The following is a 26644-nucleotide window of genomic DNA, read 5'->3' as shown; positions in this document are numbered from 1 at the left end:
ACGAATTTCACTGTTATAAAAGAAATGAAAAGAATGTAAACTAAAGTAAAAATCTTGTCAAATCTTTAATTTAATGTCCATTTAATATTCATAATTCAGAAACTCAAACTCAAAAAAATTTTCGCAGAAAAAACCGCTAATCAGTCGAATTATCTGTGAATATCATTAGTAAGCGTCCAAAAAATCAGGTGAAAGTATTGCTGAAAAATTTCTCCTCTTCTATAGAAAAGTAAATATTAGTCCAATCATATCGTTTTTCAAAAATTTTGTATCATTTTTAATTTATTTCTGCAGAAAATTTTTCAGTCGCAAAATTACACAATAAGGTTGGGGGAAGGGTCTTATCTTCTAAGAAAATTATTTATTTTTCCTCATTAAGTGAAATGTTTTTGTTTTTTTTTTTTACATTAAATTAATATATTGTATTTACATCTAATTGCAGTGATTCACTAAAATGTATCGCACATGTAAATTGTTATTTTCTTCTTTTTTTATTTATGCTTATTTCCTATAATCGTTAATTAATTAAATGAGTCGAATTTTAACTTATTTTTATATTAATAGAAAGTATTTCACTTTCAAACTATATTTTTTGTTGCATGAATTTTTTGATTGATTGATTTTTTTTAACTAACAAAAATTATTAATGGTGGATTTTTTGATATGAATATATGGTCTCGGGAGATGAACACGAAATAACGGTTTTTCTTCTTGTATATATTTTATTTTTGAATAAAATCACTAAGCTACTCAAGACTTGAATTCTTGAGATTTACAAATACTATCTAGTGAGTAGGCGTTTTTGACACATTTTTACATAAATTAAAAGGATTTCTTACATAATCAGGTTGAGTTTCAAGAAACTCACAATGAGGACGGTGTGTATTCAAATAAGAGACCATATACACATATCATTATTTAGGTATATCTCTAAAGAAAGAAAAACTCATTTTCGCATCTCATCGTCATTACATCATTATTACAAATGTTTTAATTTAAAAAAATTATATTGTTTTTAATCGAATAGTGTGTAATATGAATTATAAAAACTAAAAAAAAAATCCAAAAAAAGGCACCCAGTATGAAGATTGTAAAGAGATGATAATTTGTTGAATGGATGATGATTACGATTTAATCACTCCAAAAAGTGCTTAGCTAATCGTATATCTCACACATAAAACATTTGTTTTCAAGACAATTTCATAAAAATTATTACACAATCTTCTCTCAATAGTTATATGGTCCATATTGAGAGCCGTGATAATATGGTCCTGGATAGATTTGTGCTTGTGGATATGGATAACCGTATGGTGGTTGCTTTTGTGGATAAACTGGCATCAAGTATTGAAGATTTAATTGTTCTTCTTTTTCGCGCTCGCTTCGTAAACACACAGCTGAGCCAGACAGGAGAATGGCGGCAATTAACTCACATGCGATAGCAGCCCATGCAACAATATATGACCAATCATATGAGATTCTTGTATTATCACGGAGTATCTGTAATTAGATTAACAGAAATAGAGAGGGGATTATTAATAAATTAATGCGTAGATCAATTTTAATGGAATTAAAAACTAAATGGATGATTATTGAAGAGAAAGTGAAGAGGATATGACATAAAGCGGTCGGCTTTCAATGTAAAACGAAGAAAACAAAAGGTATGTGGAACTTACACTTGGCCATTGTTGATAGTATTCCTCACCAACAACCTTTTCTTTCTCAAAGAATTCAACTGTATGCCACAATCCCATCGCACCACTAGCTAATAAGCATGCTGTAAGCATCAATATTGCTGTTGCCGTAATTGCACCCGCTGATCTTTTCCAACATCCTACGGAAGAGAAAATATTCAATAAATATTATTATTAAAATTTCACTTTGATCAATCAGCACAAAAAACTTTATTTTTGGCAATACTGCACAATTTAGTAAAACAAATAGGAATGCGAACGTACCTGAGAGGCCAGTAAAGAAAGCACAGACAACGGCTAAGAAGCTGAGAATGAATAAAGCAATAACACCGCGTGCTAAATGAAGTCTTGTTGTTTCCTCAGTATCGCCAGCATTATCTATTGATGGGAAATAATCAATGTTCGAGCAGTGCGTCTCAATCGGTGAGAGATAGATTTCCACTGTAAAAAAAAGAAGTTGTTGAATTAATGTCATTCATAAAATATTTTTTGGTAGTCTAGAAATACTGAAGCATGACTTGAATAACCTAAATTTTTTTCTATATTTCATTTCTTTAAAGACATACATAACATATTATTTGATCTCATAAACATGGTGTTGTTGACATTTTGCCACAAATTTTTATATATATATATACATATCATCCATGTCATGTTGCGTTTAATTATGAAAGTTGAAAGTGAGTAAATGAATTGAATGAAGTGCTTCACATTAAACCAAAAATGAGATGTTTGGTTTAGTTCCAGTTGTGAGTGATTGAATATGTATGTATATGCACTTCCATATTAACGAAATTTGATACTTAATATGAAATAAAGCAGCACATGCATTTGAAGATTGTGTGATGGGAGATGAAAGAGAATAAATGTAAAATTAGACATAAAAGACTTGAATGCTCGCTTAGGCTAGCTAATAAAGAAAATGATGAAAAGAAGTCGATGGCTATTTTTGTGGCAAATTCGAAACAATAGTAAAAAAAGTCAAGCTTTATAATAAAATCGAAAGTTTTTCTTTCTTTTTTTGTTCATGTCTTTCTTTATTTTAATTCATATTTCTTGCGTTTCTCAAGCCATGAAACATAAGACCATGATTTTTTTTGATAAATAGATGATTAGAAATTGATCAATTCCGGTACGGGAAATTGCATTGAAAATTAACTGAATTCATCATCATGAGTTAATCTAGTGATGAGCATTAATGTATATGATGTATAGACTTACCAGCTGAAGCGGGAGGCCTTTCTTTTGGATAACAATTCCTAAATAATCCACGCGTTCTCGTATAATAGTAGTATTTCGAGTTTACTTGCTCAACTAACTGTTGTGAGTCGCTACTTCTTGCGGCAAAAGTCTACAACAAGAAAGAATAAGAAGAATGTTTTAAAAATATGTATAAAATGTTTATTAAATATATTCAGTGGAGCGGACACATCATAATTTGTGGCTTGAAAATGCTTAATTAAAAATAATTACTGTCCTATCTATTATTATGCTACGGTTTAACGAAAGTTTAAGGAATTAAGACATATTTAGCGGTAATCACAATTATGCTGTACACAAAATAAACAAGCATTCCAAAATGATCATAGGTTACATACTTTCTGTATGAATAAGAGAACTACTAATGCCAAGGCTTAATTTAATGATTTCCACGATTCTTCTTTGAAATTATTTAATTTAAAGGAAATCAGTGCATGTTTATAAATTGCACAAGGTATGTCGATCAGTCAGGCAGTAGCGTTATAAATAATAAAATATCCAGCCTGACCACTTATGAGAGAGGGGAAAAAAATTCTTTAACACATATTTTCATACTCGACACATTTCAAGTCAGCCCCGCCGAATACTTGATTTGAATTAATGAAATAAAGTTGTGTAATAATGGAAAGAAAAAAAAAATTCTTGCTAACAAACTTCATATTGCTCAATGGCACCAATGCTTCCCACTTCTTACTATTCACAAAACAACCTGACCTTCACTAAATTTTTTTCTTATTATTTCCAGTATTTGTATTGTAAAACTTATTTTTGCAGGTTTTATAATACCATAGTAATTTACTTTACTGGCACACACTCTTCTCATTTTACTAATCCGATTTAATATTCTCTTTATAAACATAATTTAGATCTACCTAATTGCCCAAAATTCTAGTTATGGTTAAAAACATTGGTTTCAATTAACAAACAAGAAAGAAAAACGATCCCATTCATTTAATTGGTAATTGAATAGACTTTATACGAAAAGATTTATTGCAGTTTGTGTGAATACATGGCAACAACAATCATTTAAAGAATGTAAAATGAAAATTTATAATTTCTTTGTAAACATTTTTTGCTATTCAAAATTGCATTGATGGAATTAATATCAAATTTTCTATTTTTGGATACTCGGCGAATCACTTACATGCTATTCTTTGCACAATTTTAAAGTAGGTTTACTACATCAAGACAAAGACATTGAATCAAAGGCAAAGACACAGGAGTCAGGTGTTTTATGGTTATATACTGATGAGACCAGGATATGTATAGAGATTAACGGAATTAATCATTAAGTCTAAAATTAATTGAGATTCAAACGTTCAACAGACCCCCTACGTCTCACAGTGCAGAACAATAGGATATCATCAATATCAAAAACTGTAAATGAATATTTAGATTTCTGTAGATTTAAAGCTTCAACAAGAGAAATTTTTAGTAAATCATTTAGGTATACAAATATTTCATATGTATTTTAATGCCGACAAGTCGCATAGAACATGAAATATGAATATTGCTCTCGGCACGCGAATTTCATTAGATCATGCTATAAATTAGACAGGCATAAATGCATGCAATATTAGAATTATAATCCAATGTATATATAATAGTTTAGTCGGTGTATTAAGAAGATTATGTCAGAAGATATTTTGAGATATGTGCTAGGAAATATTATTGTTACGTCTGCAGACATATGATGCTTACATTCCAGAGATTAGAGTTTGATTTCTCGGTATGCTCCTATATCAAGCTATTGTTTAGTCATGGTGTATTATGTTGTTAGCGTAGGATAAGGGTGAAGTAGGAACAGTGCACATCGAGGAATTAGTATGAAGTGCAGGTGTCTGGTAAAGACAAGGTTAGAGGACGTTTCGAGTGAATTCAGTATTTTGATCGACGATCTATAGTCATCTCGAACGACATATCTTAATAATGACGTAAATACATGCATTGTAAAGTCATGACGATATCTTAACAATTTCTCATCATTTGACGTCATTAGAACATCATTATGAATGCATTTACAATGTTATCATCATAATGTGTCACTGAAACTTAGACCTTAGTCAACTTTCAAATAGCAACTCTGTCAAACATCCAAAATCCAAAACAAATGACTTCATCTAACCTCCAAGATAGTAATCTCGTACACAAAATTCGCAAAGCTACAAAGTTTGATCTTGAAATGTTTTTGTACCAGTTGAGTCACAGACTGCGAGTCGCATTAATCGTAACATAAGTTGTCTTAAACTCTCAACAGAAGTGAAATAATATTCACTTTAAATTATAAAAGCTACACACACATCTTGCACTTGCTTTAATTTGTTCACTTGATAAAATGATGCTAGTTGAGATAAAAGAGAAAATCGTAAATAATTAATTTCTAATAGTCATGTAAACATATCATTATTTTATAATCAACGTAATATATTTCCTGTATGTTGAGTTTTCAGATTTATGATGAGGTACTAGTACCAGTACTGTACAATCATAAAGACCTGAAAGCATTTGTTTTGAAAAAATGCGGAACAACGAAGAAATTAGATGTTAGCGAATAACAGGACATATCTGATCACATAGTTCAGATACAAACTATTTATAGACATGCGTATATTAGCATAATCTCCGAAAACTGTGAGAAAACAATTCGTGAATCATAAATTAAGTAGGCTAATAAACCCAATCATCTGAGGTATGTAGCACGCCACGTACAAGCAATGAATTATCCTAATCTCTTCAGGTGATAAGTGAATTATGAATAAATAATCACATAAATGAACCATATTAAACGACTCATGTTGACATATAATAATTACCAGCACTAAAATTCCTTCCTTTACTAAATTAATATTTTCATATGTAAAAGAGAAAACGGTAAATTGAATCCGTCATTAAGTAAAAATTTTATTATGCAGAAGTGCAACGAAAAAAGAAGAAGAAAGAGAGAAGTTTCGACTTGATGCATTCCAATGTAATTAACGTGAATATTTGCTCGCGACTTAATCATAAAAAAATTATTATAATGGGGGTTCTCGATTTGAATATTGCTTTGGTTTTGAAATTTACATTGTTTACATTAGGGTTTTACATTTGATGTGCAAAAATTCGGTTACAAAACTGAAAAATTTGAATAATTCAAACAAAATACAAGGAATATAAACCGAGGACCCCCAATTCATTCATAATTGTTATCGTTTCATCGCTTTCGTGACGACTCCCAAGATACACATCAAAGGTAAAGTTAAGGTCAATGTTAATATAATTAAATATAAAATTTTTTCGGTCATTTCCACTAAAAATTAAAATGAAACATAATTAAACTTAATTTCAAATTCTACATACAATCACAGCAGTAATAGACATGATTGAAGAATTCTGCCTTTTCATGATTTAAAAGAAGAACCTGTTTCTATGATGATGATGATGAAAATAATTATTTATCTCACGCAAAGAAGCACACACAAATACAATCTCTATCGGTGCCTTAACACGTCTATACAGATGAGAATTATGTGTAATGCTGAATAAGAGGAATAAAAAAATCTCTCTCTTGCTGCGATTATTTGATGATGTAAGAAGAAGAAAATGTACACATAAAGAGCCAAGAGATTGAGAGAATTGCTTTTACACTTCACAGACTGAATATAATGAGGCGTTTTTGATGCCAAAAAAATGTATTTTTTCTTGATAAACAAGAATGAAAGAAATTCTTGGCATATACAATTATGGAAGTTGAATTTTACTTGCAAATTTTTTCGGTAGATTCCGAATGCCTTGTTCCGTTGAACTCGGAGTGGACAGAGTAATTGTAGTAAATTGATTAAATAATTGCTTAATTTTTTAACAACAAAGTATGTAGGTAGTCAGTCAATAGCAAACATAAATCGATTATTTCGTACTTTTCTGCAATTTAGTGGGCATGCTGTAAAATTAAGAATTTATAAAAATTACTCACTTTTAACGGAGCTTTAATAGATTACTTTGTATGACAGAGTAATTGTGGATATTTTTCGCACATATTTACTTCCAAATTTGTACAAGAGCATACTGCGATTTTTAAGATAAAAACATTCCATTTGAGTAATTGAAAAATTAACTTAAATGTTCAAAACATCAGGTCAATAACACGTATGATCGATGGGAATCACGACTCTCATGACTTATGAGAATAAATCCCTATTAGGTCAATAAATTTCACCAAAGAATTAGAGCAAGATCAACTGTTATAGATATGCCGATCAAATCAGATTTGGTATGAACTATATTGAGCATTGTTATGCGCCGACTATGATCAGAAATTAATTAGAGTACCCAAAACAAAAGCTATTCAAAGTGTAAATCTGTAATGCGTAACTAATAATGGATTTTATACAGAAGCTCGATAAAAATTGTGTCAGCTGGAGTATCTCGTTACTTATGGTTAAAGCCTCTAAGACAGTAAATATTGGTTTCAAAATCTCTGCTACACAAAATCTTTGGAAATATTTAAAAGTCAAACAAAATTTAAGGTTTGGATGGATGGTAAGGTGCTCGTGATCGGCTTAAGCGCATTTACTGTATTGAATTTGGTATTAACTAGGGGTTTCAATCCCGGGATTGATTTATATGCAATCCCGGGATTGAATCCCGGGATTACATACATTTTGATCCCGGGATTGAAAACCCTAGTATTAACAGTGGGAAATGTTTGGTTCTTTCTTCTAGGAACACTTGACTAATTCGAATTATGATTCAGACTTCACTTGCATCGTCTATTATTCATTTGGATAAACTAGGAGACAGACAGACAAACGATCACACAACGTGTAAGGTCTCTTCTATTTAAAGGAATGCACCCAAAAAATATAAAGCAAATCAATCACAGTAGACAGAGGTAAATAGTAATTTAAAACTAAGAAAAGAAAATCATAATATTTGCTTTTTTAAAGAGTTTTAAACAATACCTTAACTTGTCCGCGAGAGTAGCTCATACATACATTAACTCAAATCAATATTTGCAGGTAAGGTAACAGCGCAAAGGCATTTTTCATATGAAAATCATTAATCAATCAAATGAATGTGCTTTTTTTTCTACACTCTATTCATATTTAATTAAATTGCTCGCTAACACCGCTCAAATAAACATCCATCCATTTCTTTTTTGTAAAGTAATATCGTTGAAAAAAAAGTTTATGAGCTGATGAAGAAGAAGGCATTAAAAAAATGCCTTCCAGTCGTCACCAACTTTCATTTAATTTTCTATATTCCAAACGCAAAAATGGAATTTCATAAAGTGAAACTTTTTGCATTTTGTTCATTTCCAAAAAATATTAATTTATGTGCTGAATGTTTGCTTTTTTAAACATTTTTTGTTTTCTTGTTTTTACGTCTTGTTCTCTTGCTTGCTGCACATTTTCACATTAAATTATACTTTTTTTGTGTGTTGTTAAACAAATATCATTGACGAATTCATGTAAAATGCAGAATAATTTGCTGTGCCATAAATACACTTCTAATATGTTGATTACTTATTTTGTTGTGTTATTGGGCTCACGACAATACAGCAGATACAATAGAAATATTGTTGAGAAGTCATGATTGATGTCATAATGTTTTGTGTTGTGGCTCAAGCGCATTTTTTTCGTGCGTCAGAGTTGTCGGTACAGCTGATGGGTGATTTAGGCTTGTGTCTGCAATTTTGCGTGACGTACGTCTGATTCCGTCAATTATCATCCTCAAAACAATAATGTTTATTTGATTTTCAATGTCTTAATACAGAAACAGGGTTCGATGGACTGGACATATTAAAAAAGGCCAGGAGAAGCTACTTTAAACTAGATCTCCAAGTTTGAGTTTGCAAATGGCAAAAGATCACGAAGACGTTCAAAGAATGGAAGCTTTTGAAACAGACAGCATTGCATTTGGTATTGGAAATTGGCTAGTGGAACCCAGCGGTATCTAAGAGAGTCCATGGATCGCAATTGATCTGTACAGCTAGCAAAGTAAGTAAGTAATACAGTGACTGAGTGCAAGACGTTCTAGAGATGTTCTACTTTGAGTAATTTATATATCAAACCAGATCTGACTCGGTTCCGGTCCAAGCGAATAACTAGTTAAACTTGAATATACTTTGTAAGACAATATTTAGCCCACCAACTCTGAATTCATGTTTTAAAAATTCTTGAAGTATGTCAAAATAGTTGAGAAAGATTTCAAAATTAAATCACGTGGGAGAGAACCACGTGACCAACGGATTGATCTTAAATTATTCAAAATCAATTTCAAATCAAGTTTACCAATTGTATAAGTACTGATATATTTTTAGCAGTTCCTGATTCAAAAGAAATAAGTCTTTGTCAGACCAATAGTCATAAATATTGTCTAGAAATCCCAGCATCAAGCAACGACAAAACCTGTATTAACAATAAATAATTTTTCTCATCATTTTAAATGCAGTCATCCAGTCAACAACGAAAATAATTGAGTCACAAGCTGCATTAGGTTTGCAAAACTATGCTAAATATATAAATATCTGTCGTTATAACATTGAGTGTTTCAAGCTTCATGGCATATATGAAGTCACAGAATAATAAATTTATAGCTGTGAAGTAATCTTTCTTTTTAGATGTGATTTAATTATCATATAATGGAACTTTTGTGTGTTGGCTATGTGCGATTTCAAAACATTTTTTTCTTGTGTGTACGGAGCAGCCAACGTGAATTGCTGTTACTTTTTTTTCGTGAGTATAATATTAACGAAAATAACAACAAATAAGCCTATAATTTAAGTTTCAATGGAGATCCAGATAAATAAATTCATGTACGTGCTTCTAATAACTATATGAAGTGAAAAGGATTATGCCTCAACTTTCTTATCTATTCAGAGACAGGATGTTAATGTGGATCTATTTGCTAAACACAAAATGAACGTGAAAGAATTTTAAATATTTTTAATGGTGTGGCTTGCGATGAGCATGTCGACACTCTTTTAATGTTATGCATTGTTGATACTTTTTAGCTCATTTTTGAGAAAATTAGGCTTATAATGACGCTTTGACTGACTGGTTGGATGGCTGATTGAATCACGAGATCTCAGCAACTAGACATCTTTAAGAGCTTGGAGTTGAAGCATTAGCTACGTTCTGTCGAGTTCCAGGCTTATTGCTTGGTTTAGAATCTAAAATCTATAGCCAAATGCTTTAATTATTGAATTTTCTGCTTATTTACAAAACTCATCAAAAAATTGCCCTTCGTCAAAAGTTTGAATTTTTTTTAACCGTTAATTTTAAAAAATAATTTTTGGAATCTAATTGTGGATTATATTGATTGCATACTTTATGCTTGCCAGAAACTGATCACTGGGCAAAAATGCGCTTAATTTCCTCGATCAATAACCCAAGCACTTTAAATATTTTTATATTTTATTTTTATTATTTCAAGAGACTTTGCCGTCAAATTAAATATTTTAACTATAATGGGATCATATTTGAGTTCAAGAGACTTATTATGTCTACATTTTTTGAGAATTTATTATTCAACAAAGTTTATTTTTTGTGTGAAATTTTTGACTTTTTAATGCTGATTCAGCAAAAATAGTGTAATCTCGTCTTTGTGACTTGAGATCTCACAAATTGCAGATGATCCTCTCGTTTTTTTGGGATTTGAGGCTTGTTAAATTCTTCAAGGCTGAGTCTTGGGATGGTTTTATGGTAGCATATGCCGTTATTTTAATTATTGGGTATATGCAGGCTTGAGAATACAATCGGATGTTTACAGATACTAAAAATTAACATATTTAAGCCCGGGTAGTGTGCAATCAGTTTAAGAAAACATCATTATGCAGTTTCAGATCTCAAAACAAAATATTTTCCCATTGCAATTTCCTCTAAATTACTAATCTTTCATTAACATCCAATTTCATGCATGATAGAAAGCAAAAAACTACAGATTCACATCAATTCAGGTCTTAGACAAACAAGAGAAATGAAATATTCTAGTTTTGCGAGTGAAACAGTAACGATAGTGATTTATGAAATGATTTATTGCCATTTGCAGGTCATGTGATCACCACAGAATGATTTTTTTTTATTTTCGTGAACTTATAGTCAATACTTATTTATTGGGTCAAAAACATGTAGGTTATAAAGCTTGGCGAGAATATTGTTGGAATGAGCATGTTACATAAATTGACAGGAGGATTGTGGTTTTGTAAATCATGTGATCTTAAAGTTGAGTGTTCATCTTAGTGGATTTAAGTGGTATGATCTCAATTTTTGAGTTATATCTTGATATTTTTGTAAGGTTGATACCAGAGATCGAAGCCGCTGACTTTTTAGTCGGCGGCGGCTAAAAATCGGCTTAGCTAAGCGAAAAAGTTTAGCCGGCTAAAAAAACGGCTTAGCTAAGCCGATTTTTTAGCCGGCTAAATATTTCGGATTAGCTAAGCCGAATTTTTAGCCGGCTAAAGTTTTTCGCTTAGCTAAGCCGATTTTTAGCCGCCGACCTAAGTGACTTCGATCTCTGGTTGATACACATATTTGTGCTAAGCAGGTTTCAGAACTCAAATGCATATACTAAACATCAAGGATGACTATCTGAGGCTTATAGAAGTAGAAGTATCTCGAGAATTCTAAGTTTGGCGCTAGACCTTGATCATGCCCTGATGTATGCTTCATAAATCTACTAAAATCAGAAGTTTAATAATATTATTTCTGATTTTAGCATTATAAATGTAAGCTTTACATAGGAGCATGAAAAATGTTATAGAATAGTTGTATCTTTGTCATAAATGAGCAAGTCTTATTCCAACAATTCTTTATTGAATGAATTCGAATACAAATTATTAAAAGCATGTCTAAATTCTATTGCAAATTGTGAGAAGAACCTCAAAATCCTATTCAAAATCGATTATCTAATCGGTTTCTTTCATTTCTTAAACGTCCAATAGTTCTTAACATCTCGAACTTGACTAAAAATTGATAATTGATCACTCTAACCTCAACACAATAACTTCAGATTAGTTCAAAGATTCAGATAAAATTACAGTTAAATTTATTAACCTTTGGTAGCTCTGATTAACATTTTGAAGCATAGATTGCGATCTCAATGAAGCATTTGAGTGAATTTTAATTAACTTTTATAATGAATTTAATTATTTAACAAAATGATTCATTATGTAAAATTTAACTTTTTACTTCACGAAAACTAATTTCGCATTTTTGAATTTCTTACGCGCATTATTCATAAATAATCTGTACCAATAAGAAATGTACAGTACAATAATGTTGAGAACACACCTTCTATGGTATAATAATTTCCATCAACACAGAAAAAAATGCAGCCTAACCTTCAGCATAGATCAGTTGGAAAAATTGCGATTTTTTCTGTTTACTGTTTTTTTTTTATTATTACGTAGTCATTTTTAAACAATAAAGCATCATGCAATTGATAGACATCTTCTATGAATCTTAATAAGTCCGAATAAGACGTATATAAAAAAAGATCTTTTGTTATACTTTTTTTTATTATTTCGATCGTGTCAGTTATTTATGTATGTTATAAATATAAAAAAATTTACACACATCACGTTTCGCGAAGAAAACGTATAGGTAGGTAAGGGGGTGGTTCTGTGATGTCGTCAGTCTATTATTGGAATTTATAGGTTATTCGGATTTTTGTTGATTTTTAACTAAAATTTTGAGGTTATGTGCCCAAAAACCTAAATTTAACCCAATTAGAGACATCTCCCAACCACCTTTAGATGCTGAACATCACTAACCAACGACCCATCCTACGAAAAAGATCAGTATTTTAAAATTCCCTACAACATCCAATCTTGATGAATAAATAAATAAAAAAATGTGCTTTTGTATGCGAAATGAAAGAAGTGCGCAATGGTGAAAGTGAATTCATTGTATTGCAATGCGGTGCCTCTGTGAGCTTCGGTGAAAATTGTGAGATCGAAATCGACAAACAAACAACAGAGAGAAAAGTATTTCTTCATATCCAAATAATATTTAAAAAGTGTGTGTATTGGGCAGGTGATCAATGAAATGTGCAATAACATTTTTTCATGAACAATTTCCGATTATTGACCGCAACTGTTGAACCATGCCAGGTAATTAATTGTAATTGTTTTTTTCATTTTCATCCAATTTTTTATGCATGCATTTTTGTTGTTTTTCAATAAGTTGAAAGAAATTCATGCCCGAAATAAGTTTATATAGCTACATATCAGTTGCATTTAAATACCAATGCTTTACACATGAATAATTTGAAAATAGAAACTTTATCGTGTAACTTAATTTAGCCGGCGAATGTATCAAGTATCGTTTTGTCCATTTTCTGGGTGATTTATTGTTTATGTTTGGATGTTCTTTCGATTTAACTGATTTATTTTCCGGTAAGACTGATGTCATGTTTGTTGTTGAATATTTAATTTGATCAGTTTTCGGAAGGGGAGTTGTGGATTTGGTTGATTGACTATCAACAGTGGATAGCTAACTTTTTACAAACAAGTCGTTTAGTTACGCATCAACTACTAGCTACTTGCCAATCTACTATCCTTTGGGAATCAACATATGGTCGCCCATGTAATGAAATCTCAGGATTGTTCCATGTAACTAGCCAGCAGAGCTTGAAGTCGACTTGAATTTTATAAGGAGTCGAGTCGATTATATTCGACTTTTCCATGAAAAATCGAGCTCTACTAGACAGCAAGTAGAAGTTTATGTACTATTGGACATTTATTACGTTATGTCAATACAGTAAACATGCTGAATAAAAAGGCTCCAATTCTTTAGATACATAAAATGCAGATTGGATTATGTAGCTTTCAGTTTTTCAAGTTATAACAACCTCAGTTTAGGATAGTCTCCAGCAAACACAACGCAGACAAACTAATTCAAGACTCTTAACCTTTTTAAATTAAGATTCACTTTTAATCCTTTTAACCTTAGCTCATTTCTCCATACCGAAATGTCAATTGATAGCAATAAATTAAGCTTGCCAAGTGAAAGTGAAATCTTTTTTTTTAGAGAAAAGCCACCTTAATGTCTTCGGATAACCTTGAATCATTATTTCAATCTCTTAATTAACCTAACCTCAAAATAATTTTTTTAATGCAGACATCCTCTTTCAGTTCTTTTTTTTTTTGGCAAATGGACTCAAATCGATTTGAATTAATTCTCAATAAAAACAGCATAGAGAAACGCTTTCCTGGAATGTCTCTTAATAATGACTTTGCTACTGCTTCACAAGAAATATGTGTTTAGTATGTCGGCTTGCGGGCTTCACGACGACTATAACAACAACAAAATATTAAACAAAACAGAAATAAACAGTTAATTTGATTCACAAGTCAAAAATATTATAATTTTGTGTTTTCGAATTCGTGTATGTATTTATATTGACTATAAGAATCGACTAAAATTTACTTTATTTTTATATATGTCGAATAGGTATCACGAAAAAGACAAGAGAGAAAGAGAAAATTGTGTGCGTCTAATTTACATGCCAATAAGAATTTCTATATAATATTATTTTAATTCATTTATTAATCGTAAAGCTATCGGTATTTGGTATTCAGGTATAACAAAAAAAATGTATTTTTTCCTATTCGTATCCACCACTAGAAACGGGTTTTAGGTCTACTTCTTAGTCATAGCTTAAGCTAGAGTGTTAAGCATTCTTTTATTGGCAATATGTCGAATATAAGCAAAAATATTGTATATGTCATACTGTAACTATTTCTTGTGGCTGCTTGCACAGAAAAGAATGTAGAAAAATACAGCAAAGTTCCATTCTGTATTGGAATCGACCAAAAATGTTTATTTGATTGACTTTAAAAATGTTAATCCGGTTTGTCAAGAATTTGAAATTCTTTTATAGCTTTCATTATGATAGGAAAATATGCCATAAAATCCTTAATGTTTGGTCTTATAAATCATTATAGATCGTCTCCTTAATGTTATATCTAATTGATATAGGACGTTTTATAGTGAAATATATAATTTATAAGCCTTATTATTTTATGGCTAGTGGACTATAACTTTTTCAGGCAGTAAAAACTTTAAGGGACACTATAATTTAGGATGAGCGTTTTTAATGACAGACTTAATTTATATCCAATAATGAGGATTTTTATGATTTTTCTACAAGAAATTTTTAAAGTCATGACTAGTTTTGGTAATTAAAGAGGCTGATTGACTTGTTTTAATTTAATTTAACTACGGTATCTATTTGTGGTGGGTAGCACCTGTGGTGCATGTGATATTCTTGTGGCATTGATCATCTTTTGATTAAGTATCAATTAATTTTAGATTCATAAATTGGAATGCATCTGAAATTAAATTGGAATCACAGATGAATCAGATGAGATTGGAGATATAATCAGGTAATCTCCGCAGTCAAGCATGCCGAAGATGACGCCGAATTGACGATCTTAAGATGCATCATATCATTCCTATGTTAAATATCTCAGTTTGGACAAAGTAAACATAGCTTTTGAATAGAATCCAACATAATCTACGTCTCCGACCAGTTCTACATTAATTTTCATAGCAGTCAAACTTCTATCCCCATCAAGCACCACATTCCACAATCTTAATCAAACAATCGTTAAAGTAATCGCATCAATACTTGAAAGTTAACTGACAAAACCGCTTATCTAGCAGCTACTTGTTTACTATACAACTCATTTGCAAATTAAATTGTTAATGAACCAGGAATTTCCCGTTTGTCGTCTGTATTAGACACGATAAATGCAAGTAATAGTAAAATCACATTGTGGTGAGCATTATTGTAATGGAACTGGTTATTATCTATCAGTAATTAACTTGATAGTTGAAATTGATTTTTTTTTGTTTGACTATATTTAGAGTTTAATTGTTATGGATTGATGGGGGAAGTTAGGAAGTGATGTAATTGTTGTTGATGACTAATTTGATTGTCTGGATGTTATTCTCTCAGTAGACATGGATTTAGGACAGTTGTCGACTAACAAATTGAGTCCAATTGTAGATTTATTGAGTATTGTGTCACATACCTCCAAATCCAGAACATATTGAGGTTGTGACACTCAAAATTCAGAATTTTAAGAAATAAGCTCACTTAGATCAGGAATTTAGATGAATTTAAAAAAATCATCCAGAAATATAGAACAATAAAGCATCAAGTCATCCAAATATTAAAGCATGTGTAACAGTAGTCCATAAAATCTTATTCAGCACACGATTTAACATCCACAAAACACTTTCTACTCGAATTTCTGAATGAAAATCACGTTTCATTAGCACGTCCCAATGTAGTCATCTTAAATAAATTTTTATTGATGTCCAACGGACAATAAAAAACAGTTCCAGGAATAATTCAATATTCACAAACTCAATGGAATGCTGTAACACTTATCTCAAACTTGAAAATTGCAATTTCACTCTCGAATTTTAAGAAATATCCAAAATGAACTTCAAGCTATTAGCTTAACAAGTATTGATTGCATGAATATGACACTGAATTTTTTATGCAATCGGAAATGATCGCTAACAAAAAAAAGTAAGGTTTCCCATAGAAAATTCTCAATGAGAAATGAACAAATCTTTATGTACATTATTAATTATCGTACATTTTGTAAAGTCTATCTACACAGAATGTTATTGAATTATTTTTTCACATAGATGTGGAAGTAAATATTCTTTTATTGTTGAAAATCACACTTTTTTTGGACTCGTCTAATCCACAACACATTTAAGCACATCATTCCATATTAGATTTTGGCATTCTTTTGGAAATAGAAGACAGAAGAGAGCAAAAAAAAAACATTCCCAAGGTCTTTAAATTCTGATACTGCAATACATTACATCCATATACATGTATAGTCATGTAGCAGGTAGAATTATAGAACTTTTTTTTTTTTGTAATTCGTCACGTTCTCGAAAGCCAAAACATATAAGAAATTGTATGTACAACTCTATTGTGAGCAGCCATAACGAATGTATGGAATAGATTTATTTAAGGTTTGGATATCGTAAATTACACTACATTCCTGAACTGTTGATATTCTGTGCTTGCCTATCGCTCATTAAGACGAATAATGTAAAGTATGGTGGATTGTGGATTGAAGGCGCATTTGTAGGCTATAGTTGTATATGATGAACGATTTAAGGACGGTGATTTGAGTTAATGATTTGAAACGGAATTGATGGAAAAGTGCCTTTAACCAGATAATGTCTATGATCTTACAAAGTTTAGTCTTTGACTCGAAGTTGTTGGATTTTTCTGTTTAGAATTGCTAAATATGGTTTGAGGAAGATGGCTTAAGGATCTTCGAATTAGGGACGAATGGTTGTATGTTATGGTGGAAAACCAAGTAAGACTGACTTGGCAAATGGTTATGATTAATAATCACAGTGACCTAAGTCCTCAAATGGCTAATCCATTAAGGTGTTCGACCGGAAATACTAGTTTCTCAACTAAGTGTTCTCACGTGGGTATATCCCACCTTATAGGAGTTCCTCATGCACATGCTTTCCATTAAATAAAATAAAGCATATGAATCAAGCATGAAAATTTCACAGAGACATTAAAAAATTGAATAGTCGCAGTCATTGAAGCTTCCCTCATTAAATGCCATCTTGATAACCTGAATTTCACTATCATCGTACACACATTTTGCGCATCATATGTCATGAATGGTTAAAAAAGAGAATCTTATATGCCTCAAAATTGTGTCAATGTTCCAGTATCATGTTTATGCATTTAAGCATCTCAAGTGAGAGCTTTTGCCAAAAAAATTTATGACTTTAAATTCTGCGATAAAAATTTAGGTAAAAAATTTGAGGAATTTTTTGGAAAATCCACTCATTAAAATGGAACAGACGTAAAGACAAATAATGAATGCATAAAATTCCTCATCTCTAACTGAGGCTAAAAAAGACCTGCCTTGTAGCTTTTAGATCATCCGGAGGAATTTGATGATATTTTTTTTCATTCTCTTCTTCTTCGTCTTACAAACTCGTTGTGTCCCAAACGAAAAAGTAAAATAAAAAAAAAAGCCAGCAATAACAGCAACAATCGCGGAGTTGTAAAAGAGAAAAGAAACAGTGGTGTGGTATAATGAGAAGCGATGAATTTAAGAAAGAAAATAAAAGAATAACACAAAATGGAGACGGACGGATAGTCTCTTTGGAGTGCATAATCAACAAACCAACAGCATAAAGCATATTCAATGCACTTTTGAAAAAAAAAAACTAAATCACTGATCTAATATAAAAATGATGTAAATTTAATGAGACGGAATGGATGTTATCACATAATTACCATAATATTTTTCCGCTTTACTTCATAACTCAGCCAATTGTCTGTTGAGAATGCAATGGCTAATAATGCAACTGATACGATTGATATTACCTAGAGAGTAGAAAGAAAAGTAGAGATCATGAGTAGAGGAATGGATGGAGATTATCTTTTAGTTTGAGCTCTTGATGGTTGGGTTTTATCAGAATTTTTCGATGGATATTCGAATGGAGTGTCTTGTGTTCATTGGTATTGAGTTGTAGTTATGGTAAATTATTGGATTTTGGACTTGTATAGAGGAATACTTGAGGATTTTACATTCAAAAATCCTGTTTAATTGAATTTTCAGACAAAGGAACTTGAACTAAGCACTTGGAAATTAATTCTTATTTTATGAAGATGAAGGAATATCCATTATTAATATAATTGGATCCTCTTACTCATTAGTTTTCTGAAATTTCATCCAATACTCGAATCCGAGAAAATCAACCGAGTATCAAACCCTGACACAAAGTCAGTGTTAAATGTCAACTTGTTCAAGGATCGTCGTAGTGCATGAAGAATAGTCATATGTCTTAAACCGTTGTGGTCTATTCATAGACCCCTATGATGGTTATTACCCATCAATATTATAGATTTATGCACCTAGCCTTACAGTCATACACAACTATTCTCCACACTGCACTATGACTATTCTTAGCATGCAACATGAATCTCCTATAGAGTTTAATTACAACATCCACTTCAAAAAAATTCTGATAAAATACCCCCAAGAGCACTGACGTCTATTAAGACTCATCACATAATAACTAAAAGATGACATGAAACGTACAGTTGCAAGTGATAATGTTACTGCTGAACACGGCATTTTTTACTTTTGATCTCTATAAATTATCCACTTAGTAATGAAATTCCTTTTCGTGTATATATATGTGGGTATCTTTCCTAACTACGCGTTGAACCTTCTCAATTCACTTCGTGTCAATCATAAAAATATTTTTACTTCTATTTCCACTTTTTTTACTTCTTATTTTTTTCTCTACATAAATTTTAAACTTTTTTTTTTCTTTTATTCAGATATCCAATATGTTAGCACTGATAATATGAAAAATTAGCACATCTTCACAGTAGATTTAAACGAAAAATTTCTTCCTTCTTCTTCTTTACTTCCAGATATGAAGTTACAAATAAGAGGGAAATTAATTAACAGAAATAAAAATTTCACTGCTTAAGAAACGACCGCGGATCGAGTAAAACAGAACTCAAATGGACAAAGCCCAAACTTCGAATGAGAGACGTCGACGTGAAAAAATTTACAGTTGCTTTGCTTTCATACTGAGATCTCGAAAAAAATGCTTTAATGCTCACTTGTACGAACGTAAAGTGAAGACAAAAGCGAAGAGAAGAAACACTTTTAATTTTCATTGTGTGAGTGTTGACAGGGATTTGAGACGGAATGTCTTACAATGTATGTATTTTTGGGGTCTGTTCATAAATGAGGAATATTAAAAAGAAGCTACGTTTCTTGTAGTTTTTTGGTTAGCACGTCGACGTTGCTAAGCTTAAACCCGATATTGTTTACATATTTTTCAAAATCTGTTCTGTATGCTGTCCAGGTCGTATGTGCGATCGTTGATGATGTAGGATCAAGAATAATAATACTCATTATTTATTTACCATAAAGGTATTTTGATTTACAAATGAAATTGATAGAGTTGAATTTTTGATATACAGTATTTAAGAACACATTGATATGTAGGATCAAATAAACAATTTTTCAAGTCAAGGTTTCGAATAAATTTAGGCTTTCATTTCGGCGGCTATTAGCATATTACGTGGTACTTTTCATGTTCGTTCTATCAATATTCCATTTGTAAGGTAATCATGCAAACTTACCTGTTGCTGATATGACATTAAGCCATACCATGAAGACTCCTCAAACCAAAACACATGGGTATTCAAAAAATATTTCTTCGTTAATCATTTATTGCATTGTATTAATCATAATCCATATCAAATGTACATAAAAAATTTAATCAATAATACCAAAAAAACATACTAACTAAATAGTAACAAGTACCTAACATTCACATTCATCCATCCAATTCTCATTTTTTCTTAAAGTGAATGTAGGTTTTCTTTTCTCAATGAATTAAAAAACGATTGTGTATTGCTAGCTACATACCTATATAACGTTCTTCATATGTAGTAGCGTTAAATATTAGTTTAAAAATTGTGAATGTAATGAGACTCAAAACGGGAGAGCGAGAAGAGCAGCCAACAGAAATGAAGAAAATTATTAAATTTTGGTATTGTTGAAAGTGCAGGAGAAAACTATTTGGAATTCTTCAAATGCCTGATTCGTACAAAACCAGTTTCGTATGCCAATGCATAAAAGCGATAACTCATCTCACTGCGATTGAACGAAATTTGATTTATTTGCAGCTGATTGATGTTGTCTGATGGTGGACTGCGAAATTCTTTTGGACGCTTGAGTAATCTTGACTGTGGGATAAATAAGAAAGATAAATATTTGATTAGAATAGAGCATGTATAAGCTGATTTAGAAATATAACTGAATATTGAGTCATAATACTGCTAAGGTATGCGAGCAATTTCAAAGCAGTACGTCCTACGTGATTTTGGTTATTTACTCATAAACCCTAAATTATTCGTTGACAAACTGCGATATCCATCAATTCAAAACCAATTAAACCCAAATTATATGGTTATTGACAAAACATTCTCAAAAAAAATTGAAATTCATCAGAAAAATTGTCTGCTTAAGCACGTAAGATGATCAACTCAATTTTCCGGGACTTAAAAACCAATAATTAGACCAATTTTGCAAATTACCTTTAAATCATAAAATACGATTCCATGCTCATTATTGCTGTTTGGCTCCAAATCGACAATGTCCGTGTATGACAGTACATTATTACCAAAATACATCCATCTGTCTTTTGGGTGACATGACATCAGTTGAGATGGATTTGACATCAAAACATCTCCAGCATCAGTAGTAAAAACAGCAAGATTAAGCCAATTATTTACATTCAATGTTGTTACGGACGATATGCAATAGAAGAGGTAATTATGACGCGAACCGAATTCTAGTGGCTGTCGATGAACTAAATTTCCATGTGAATAGCAATTATCATTTCCAGTCACAAATCCTGGCCAATTATGCCACCATTCTGCACACAAAATCCTCGATGTTGAGTAATGTGATGAAATCTCGTGAAAATTTGTATTCTCTATAATGAATACCTTTACGTCACGATCAAATGATGTCGTCAATAATTGAATCTCTGATCCTAACATATACTTAAAATCTAATGCTGTAACAGACTCTCGATGTGGTTGAAATGTCATGTATGGAAATAAAATTGTAGCGTCTGTATGCTCAGCTTCCTCTATATCACTAAAATTCCATAATGATATCATTCCATTGATAAATCCTGCTCCTAATAACTGCAAATCACACTCTTTACGATAAAACCAGTTAACAACTGTTGCTTGCATTAAATATTTATCTTGAAACAGCCATATATCGTTGGATGTCTTGCATATAAATGAAGGTTCTAATGAAATGATTATAGGACAGTCGGTATCATTTTTCAAGTACGGTAGTGAATACACATAAATGTGATGATTTGATGAAGTCACAGCCAATAAACCTATTCGATCGTTATTTGGGATAACAAATGGATGGAATTTTATCGACCAAACAGGTCCTTCGTTTATTGTAAAGAAGTACAGGAACTTTGATGTGTTTGTGAATGTTGTGAATCTGTAAACATAAATTTCATATTAACGGTTTTCAAAATTTTAAAATTTAAACGGTTTTTGAAAATTCAAATAAAAATTTAACTGAACTGAAATGAACTTACTTTTCATTGACTAGGTTTTCAAACTCATAGACTTGAATACATGTTTTTGATGTCTCCTCTAAATCAGTATTCTTTTCTTTAGTGCTATTACATGCAACAGCTAAATAATTTTTATCGTCTTTTGATTGAGACCAGTCTAAAGATGATACTGAGCCGCCACAAAATAATGTTAATGAATTTTTATCAGCATGGTTATTTCCAAAATCAAGCTGATTCCATTCTTGATTGGGGAGTCGGCCATAATCAAGACAATAGTCGTCTTTCAGGCTTGTTGAGAACTTCATCGATTTTGTATCAATTTTTAAATCCATTAAATATGAGGCTAAGTTGGCGCTTATACAAATTTTGTACTTTGGTGAAAATTCAGTTAATATATCACATAAATTATCATTGATGCTGCTCGAAAAAATACAATTAAGAAGGAATTAGAATAACATATAGACAAAATCAATAAAATTAATGAACTTACAATTCTTTTGTCAATTTGATGGTTCTGTTGGAGATTTTAACATTATGATAGGACTCAGCATAAGATCCAATTACTTTTCGTCCATTCTTAATTTCCTGAGAATCATTGTATGATTTTCGTCCTTTAGAATTGGAAACATTATTAGATTCACACATTTCATTATCATTTTCTTCTTCTTCATTCGCCGACTGTATATCACTAGATTCAACACCTGAACTGCCCTCAGTTTCAGATGATTCATTCTCATTTAAACTAGCATCTGAGCTAGATGCTTCAAAATCCACACCTTCTTTTTGATCAGCATGAGCCTTATCTAAATGTTCAATCGCTTTTTCTTTTACATCAAATTTCTCACTACAGTGATTGCATATGAATTGGCCGTTAACTGTTGCCAATATCTGATCCATTGGATCTTCATTAAGTTCTTTTAGGAATGACTTTACTTTCCTAACGGCTCTGTAAGAAAACATAATAAAATTAATTAAGTTGGAAATTAAATTTGCTTCATTCATCAGAGTTCATTTCTTAATCAAATGTAACGGTTTTTTGACATTCAAAATTTAACGAGCTTTGAGAATTCAAAATGATCTGAATTGAAATGAACTTTGATTACTGAACAAATTGGACTAGTATAAAATTGAATTGAATTTTACTTTTTTCCAGCCTTACGCTTCGCTCGTCCACCATCCTGCGTTGAAGAAGTTCTACTATTTCCATCATCAATCTCCTCCTCGTCGTCTCCATCATCAGCAACGATTTTAACTTTACTATTATTAATTACTGTACATTTTCGTTTATGCCATGACATGTTATAAGGCAAGACTTTTTCTCCACAAAATTCGCATGCATGTTTACGATCTTCTATTGTCTCATCACTCTCTCCACAAACGTAAATGTGTGATAAATGTCCTAATGCCGATTTTTTGTCACATCCACAATTTGGACATCGATAACCTTCTAATTTGTATATTCTCATATAATTATTTAATCTACGAACTGATTCATTCCAGTCCTTAATATCAATAGGTGATTCAAATGTATCTATCCACGCCATGCCGCCATGATCTATAAGATGATCCTTCCATTTATGTTTGGTGACTAGATTATTACAACCTCCGCATTTAAAGTGTTCTAAATTTTTAAGCTTTTTCTCCAATTCCACCTTCATTCTTTTTTCCAAAGGTTTGCTTACACTAGATGCTCTGCCATTTTTTCTTGATGGATCTGTGATTCTAATTGCTTCTAAAATTTCTGCATAACAAACGTATTTTTCTATTGGCTTTTCCACTACTTCTTGCTCAAAAATTTTCCTACATGACTCGTCTACTTCCATTTTCCGTCTAAATCCTCTTGTTGACGAACTCATTCTTGTTACTAATTCTGGCTTTTTCTTCTTAATTTTATCACTAATTTTCTCTTTAGCATTTTGTGATGCATTTGAATCTGTAGTTTTAGGAATTTCATTCAATTTAGGTGCTGAATTAATTTTTTCTTTCTGTTTTTTAATTAATTCTCTCATTCTATCCTTAATTCCTAAATCTGTAGCCTTTTGAAGACCATTTTTATTACTATCACTATCATTTGTATTTGAAATGATAGCTGAATCATCACAAGAAACTGAAAGCTGTTTAGTGCTTGAATCTGTGTGATTAGAAGAGTCGTCAGAATTAATATGATTACCTTTAAATGCAGATGTCTTAAGATATGGTCGTTTAGCTATATCCGGTGGCTTCAGATATGACGGATCGTTTTCTTTACTCTTATCCACAATATCTTTTAAATCGGCACATATAGGATGGCTGGTTATCACATTCTTTTCGTTTTTTGGTTTATCTGCGAAGGATGGTGAAGGTTTATTAAGGTAATCATATCGTTCGAGTATAGAAGACTGTATTTGTGGATTGAAATCATTCGATGCGACTGATTTCAATTCACTATGCTTATTATTATTCACAAGAGGTTCACTGTCACTGTCACTGTCATATAAAATCTTACGTTTCAGACGAGCTGTAGACATTCTTCGTCCGTTCACTTTTTTCGACGACTTTTCTTCATTCGATGAATTTTCATTTTGGATTTTTGACAATTTTTCATTAGACAAACTTTTTAACTCAATTTTATCATCAATTATCATCGAAGTAACATCAATTGACTCCGTGACTATGACAGATTCTTTTTTGAAAAAATTTGTAATTTTTTGAGTTGATTCACTTTGAATTTTAGCCTTTCGTGATGTTCCTCTCTTTACAGGTCCTTTCTTTTCATTTTCACAATCCGACGACGATAAAGACGACTCTGACGATGTAACAGATCGCTTTAACACTGCACTAGATTCTTTTTTATTACCTTTAAGTTCTTGAACTCTAGTTACCTTTTTATTAGTAGTTTTATTTTTTGCTTCGACTTCCTTTTCAACTGCTGCTTGCGGCAAGTTTTCACGCGATGAACTTCGTCGTGTCAATCTTGGTTCTGGTGCTGGTAATGTTGCTGATTTTGTAATGGCTTCATCTTTATTTGATTCTACGCTGGATTCTCGTGATGAATTTCTAAGACTTAATTTTCGTTGATAGCTATTTGATTCCTCTTTTATACTCTTTGATGGAGACAATTTTGTTTTCTTTGCTGTTGATGCGGCTAATGGCTGTCGACCTCGACGTTTCTTTGTGAGCTGCGTACTGATATCTGTAGTTTCGTCATTTTGGACTGGAACATCAATATCGACACTATTTTTCACTTCCTTTTTCGGTGACTCTTGTTTTGTGGATGCCTCTATCTTGGCTTCATTAATTGCTGGAATAGTGATAATTGCTACACTATTTTCTACAGGTACTGAAAATGAGCTTTGTTCAGCTATCGTTGAATCTTCTGTTTTCTTAGAACTATCTTCTTCTATATCACTCGGCTCGTCATCAAAATCTGATGGCATATCATCAAAACTGTCCGAGCATTCTGAATCTAAAAATTTGCAATAAAATAGAGAATTACGACAATTATGCAATCTTTATGTACTTAAGTAATGATAATATTTATTAAGTACCTTTTACATTATTGAAAAATGATGACGAATCTTCTTGTACCGTCTCAATGACTGATTTTGCTTTTAATTTTCCAAGCAAGTGATTTATAATGAGTTTGAGTTCCACATTTTCTGTCTGTATTCTATTGCCGGTTACTGTTGTTGGAATTTTTTTCAAACTTTGGTCAATCTCTTGAATTCGAGGCTTGCCAATCATAACATTGATGTCGTGTAACCATTCTTCATCACCTATATCCATTAAATCTCCCTCATCTTCTTCTTCCGACACATTATTGATCATTTCATCATCTTTACTCACAATTTCTGAAGATTTTTCTTCTTTTTTCTCTTCAGTGGTTTTTGGTTGGAAATTTGAGCACATTGACTTTGATGAGCAAGGATGATCATTTAAAATTACTTCTTGAACTATAACATCTGTTTCTCTAATTACTGGCAGTGTCATAGAAGCTTCAATGTCAGTTAATTCTGGATCATCTTCCATTTTTTTGACAGGTGTTTTAATTATTGGTTGTGGCGATGCTTCTCTTATTTTTGTGTTGCGACCAGTTTTTAATGGCTCATTTTTCGATGCTTTAATTAAATCATCAATCTCTAAATTCACCTTTTCAATCTTTTGGATCTCAATTTTTGATGTCCGTTTATTTACTACTAGCTTTTGGATTTTCGTAGGTTCCTGCTTATTATTGTTAATGGCATCGATTGATTTTTGTGGAACTGGCTGTGATACCTCAGAATTTGACGAATTTGAACCTAGAAGGAAATGCATTTTTAGAATATAAAATTTTTCCAATCACATTGATTTGTTTACCATTATGTTTTAGCTTATTTTTAATTTTCTCGAGTAAACTCCCTTTTATCGGGACAATCGTCTTGATTGCCTTATTCACTGTCGGTTTCTTGTCCATTTTTCACAATCTAAATCTCATTTTTAATCTAATTACCGTGTTAAATTCAATAAAATTTAAGATTATTCTGCTTCTAACAATCAAGGGGTAGAAATTTCTGAAACAGGGGCCTCCAACTTTAT

The 26644-nt window shown here is 31.5% G+C and overlaps 2 protein-coding genes across 3 annotated transcripts; both read right to left on the bottom strand.

Annotated features, from left to right (window-relative positions):
• Positions 1 to 250: 250 nt before the first annotated feature.
• On the bottom strand, positions 251 to 19513 carry LOC139086579 (transmembrane protein 235). The gene is made up of 6 exons (XM_070635069.1): positions 19051 to 19513; positions 18243 to 18332; positions 2913 to 3042; positions 1956 to 2132; positions 1674 to 1831; positions 251 to 1497 (listed from the first exon to the last, which is right to left on the bottom strand). The coding sequence occupies exons 1-6, from the start codon at positions 19084 to 19086 to the stop codon at positions 1228 to 1230; spliced, it is 861 nt and encodes a 286-aa protein (XP_070491170.1). The 5' UTR covers positions 19087 to 19513; the 3' UTR covers positions 251 to 1227.
• A 660-nt stretch (positions 19514 to 20173) lies between these two features.
• Positions 20174 to 26602, bottom strand: LOC139086097 (uncharacterized). 2 transcript variants are annotated; one of them, XM_070634412.1, is made up of 8 exons: positions 26426 to 26602; positions 25618 to 26367; positions 24576 to 25535; positions 23234 to 24413; positions 22581 to 23036; positions 22112 to 22507; positions 21075 to 22011; positions 20174 to 20723 (listed from the first exon to the last, which is right to left on the bottom strand). In XM_070634412.1, exons 1-8 carry the CDS (start codon positions 26520 to 26522, stop codon positions 20553 to 20555), a joined length of 4947 nt encoding a protein of 1648 aa, XP_070490513.1. In that variant the 5' UTR covers positions 26523 to 26602; the 3' UTR covers positions 20174 to 20552. The 2 variants fall into 2 exon arrangements, with proteins under 2 accessions (XP_070490513.1, XP_070490512.1); XM_070634411.1 differs by having other exon boundaries at positions 23234 to 25535.
• Positions 26603 to 26644: the final 42 nt, after the last annotated feature.

Source organism: Chironomus tepperi, unplaced genomic scaffold, assembly GCF_022539635.2.
Source record: "Chironomus tepperi strain 1889 unplaced genomic scaffold, CSIRO-AGI_Ctep_v1 contig_85, whole genome shotgun sequence".
NCBI classification, from domain to species: Eukaryota; Metazoa; Arthropoda; class Insecta; order Diptera; family Chironomidae; genus Chironomus; species Chironomus tepperi.
This window is presented reverse-complemented; position numbering and strand designations above follow the sequence as displayed.

Excerpts from the sequence above, each read along its gene's own strand:
- LOC139086579 (XM_070635069.1), bottom strand. The coding sequence starts at position 19,086 with ATGCCGTGTTCAGCAGTAACATTATCACTTGCAACT. Across the intron at positions 1,832-1,955 it reads TTTCTTTACTGGCCTCTCAG|GATGTTGGAAAAGATCAGCG; the intron begins GTACGTTCGCAT and ends TCTCTTCCGTAG. Across the intron at positions 1,498-1,673 it reads ACTATCAACAATGGCCAAGT|ATACTCCGTGATAATACAAG; the intron begins GTAAGTTCCACA and ends ATCTAATTACAG.
- LOC139086097 (XM_070634411.1), bottom strand. The coding sequence starts at position 26,522 with ATGGACAAGAAACCGACAGTGAATAAGGCAATCAAGACGATTGTCCCG. Across the intron at positions 25,536-25,617 it reads ATTTTTCAATAATGTAAAAG|ATTCAGAATGCTCGGACAGT; the intron begins GTACTTAATAAA and ends GCAAATTTTTAG. Across the intron at positions 23,037-23,233 it reads AAGCGTAAGGCTGGAAAAAA|AGCCGTTAGGAAAGTAAAGT; the intron begins GTAAAATTCAAT and ends GTTTTCTTACAG.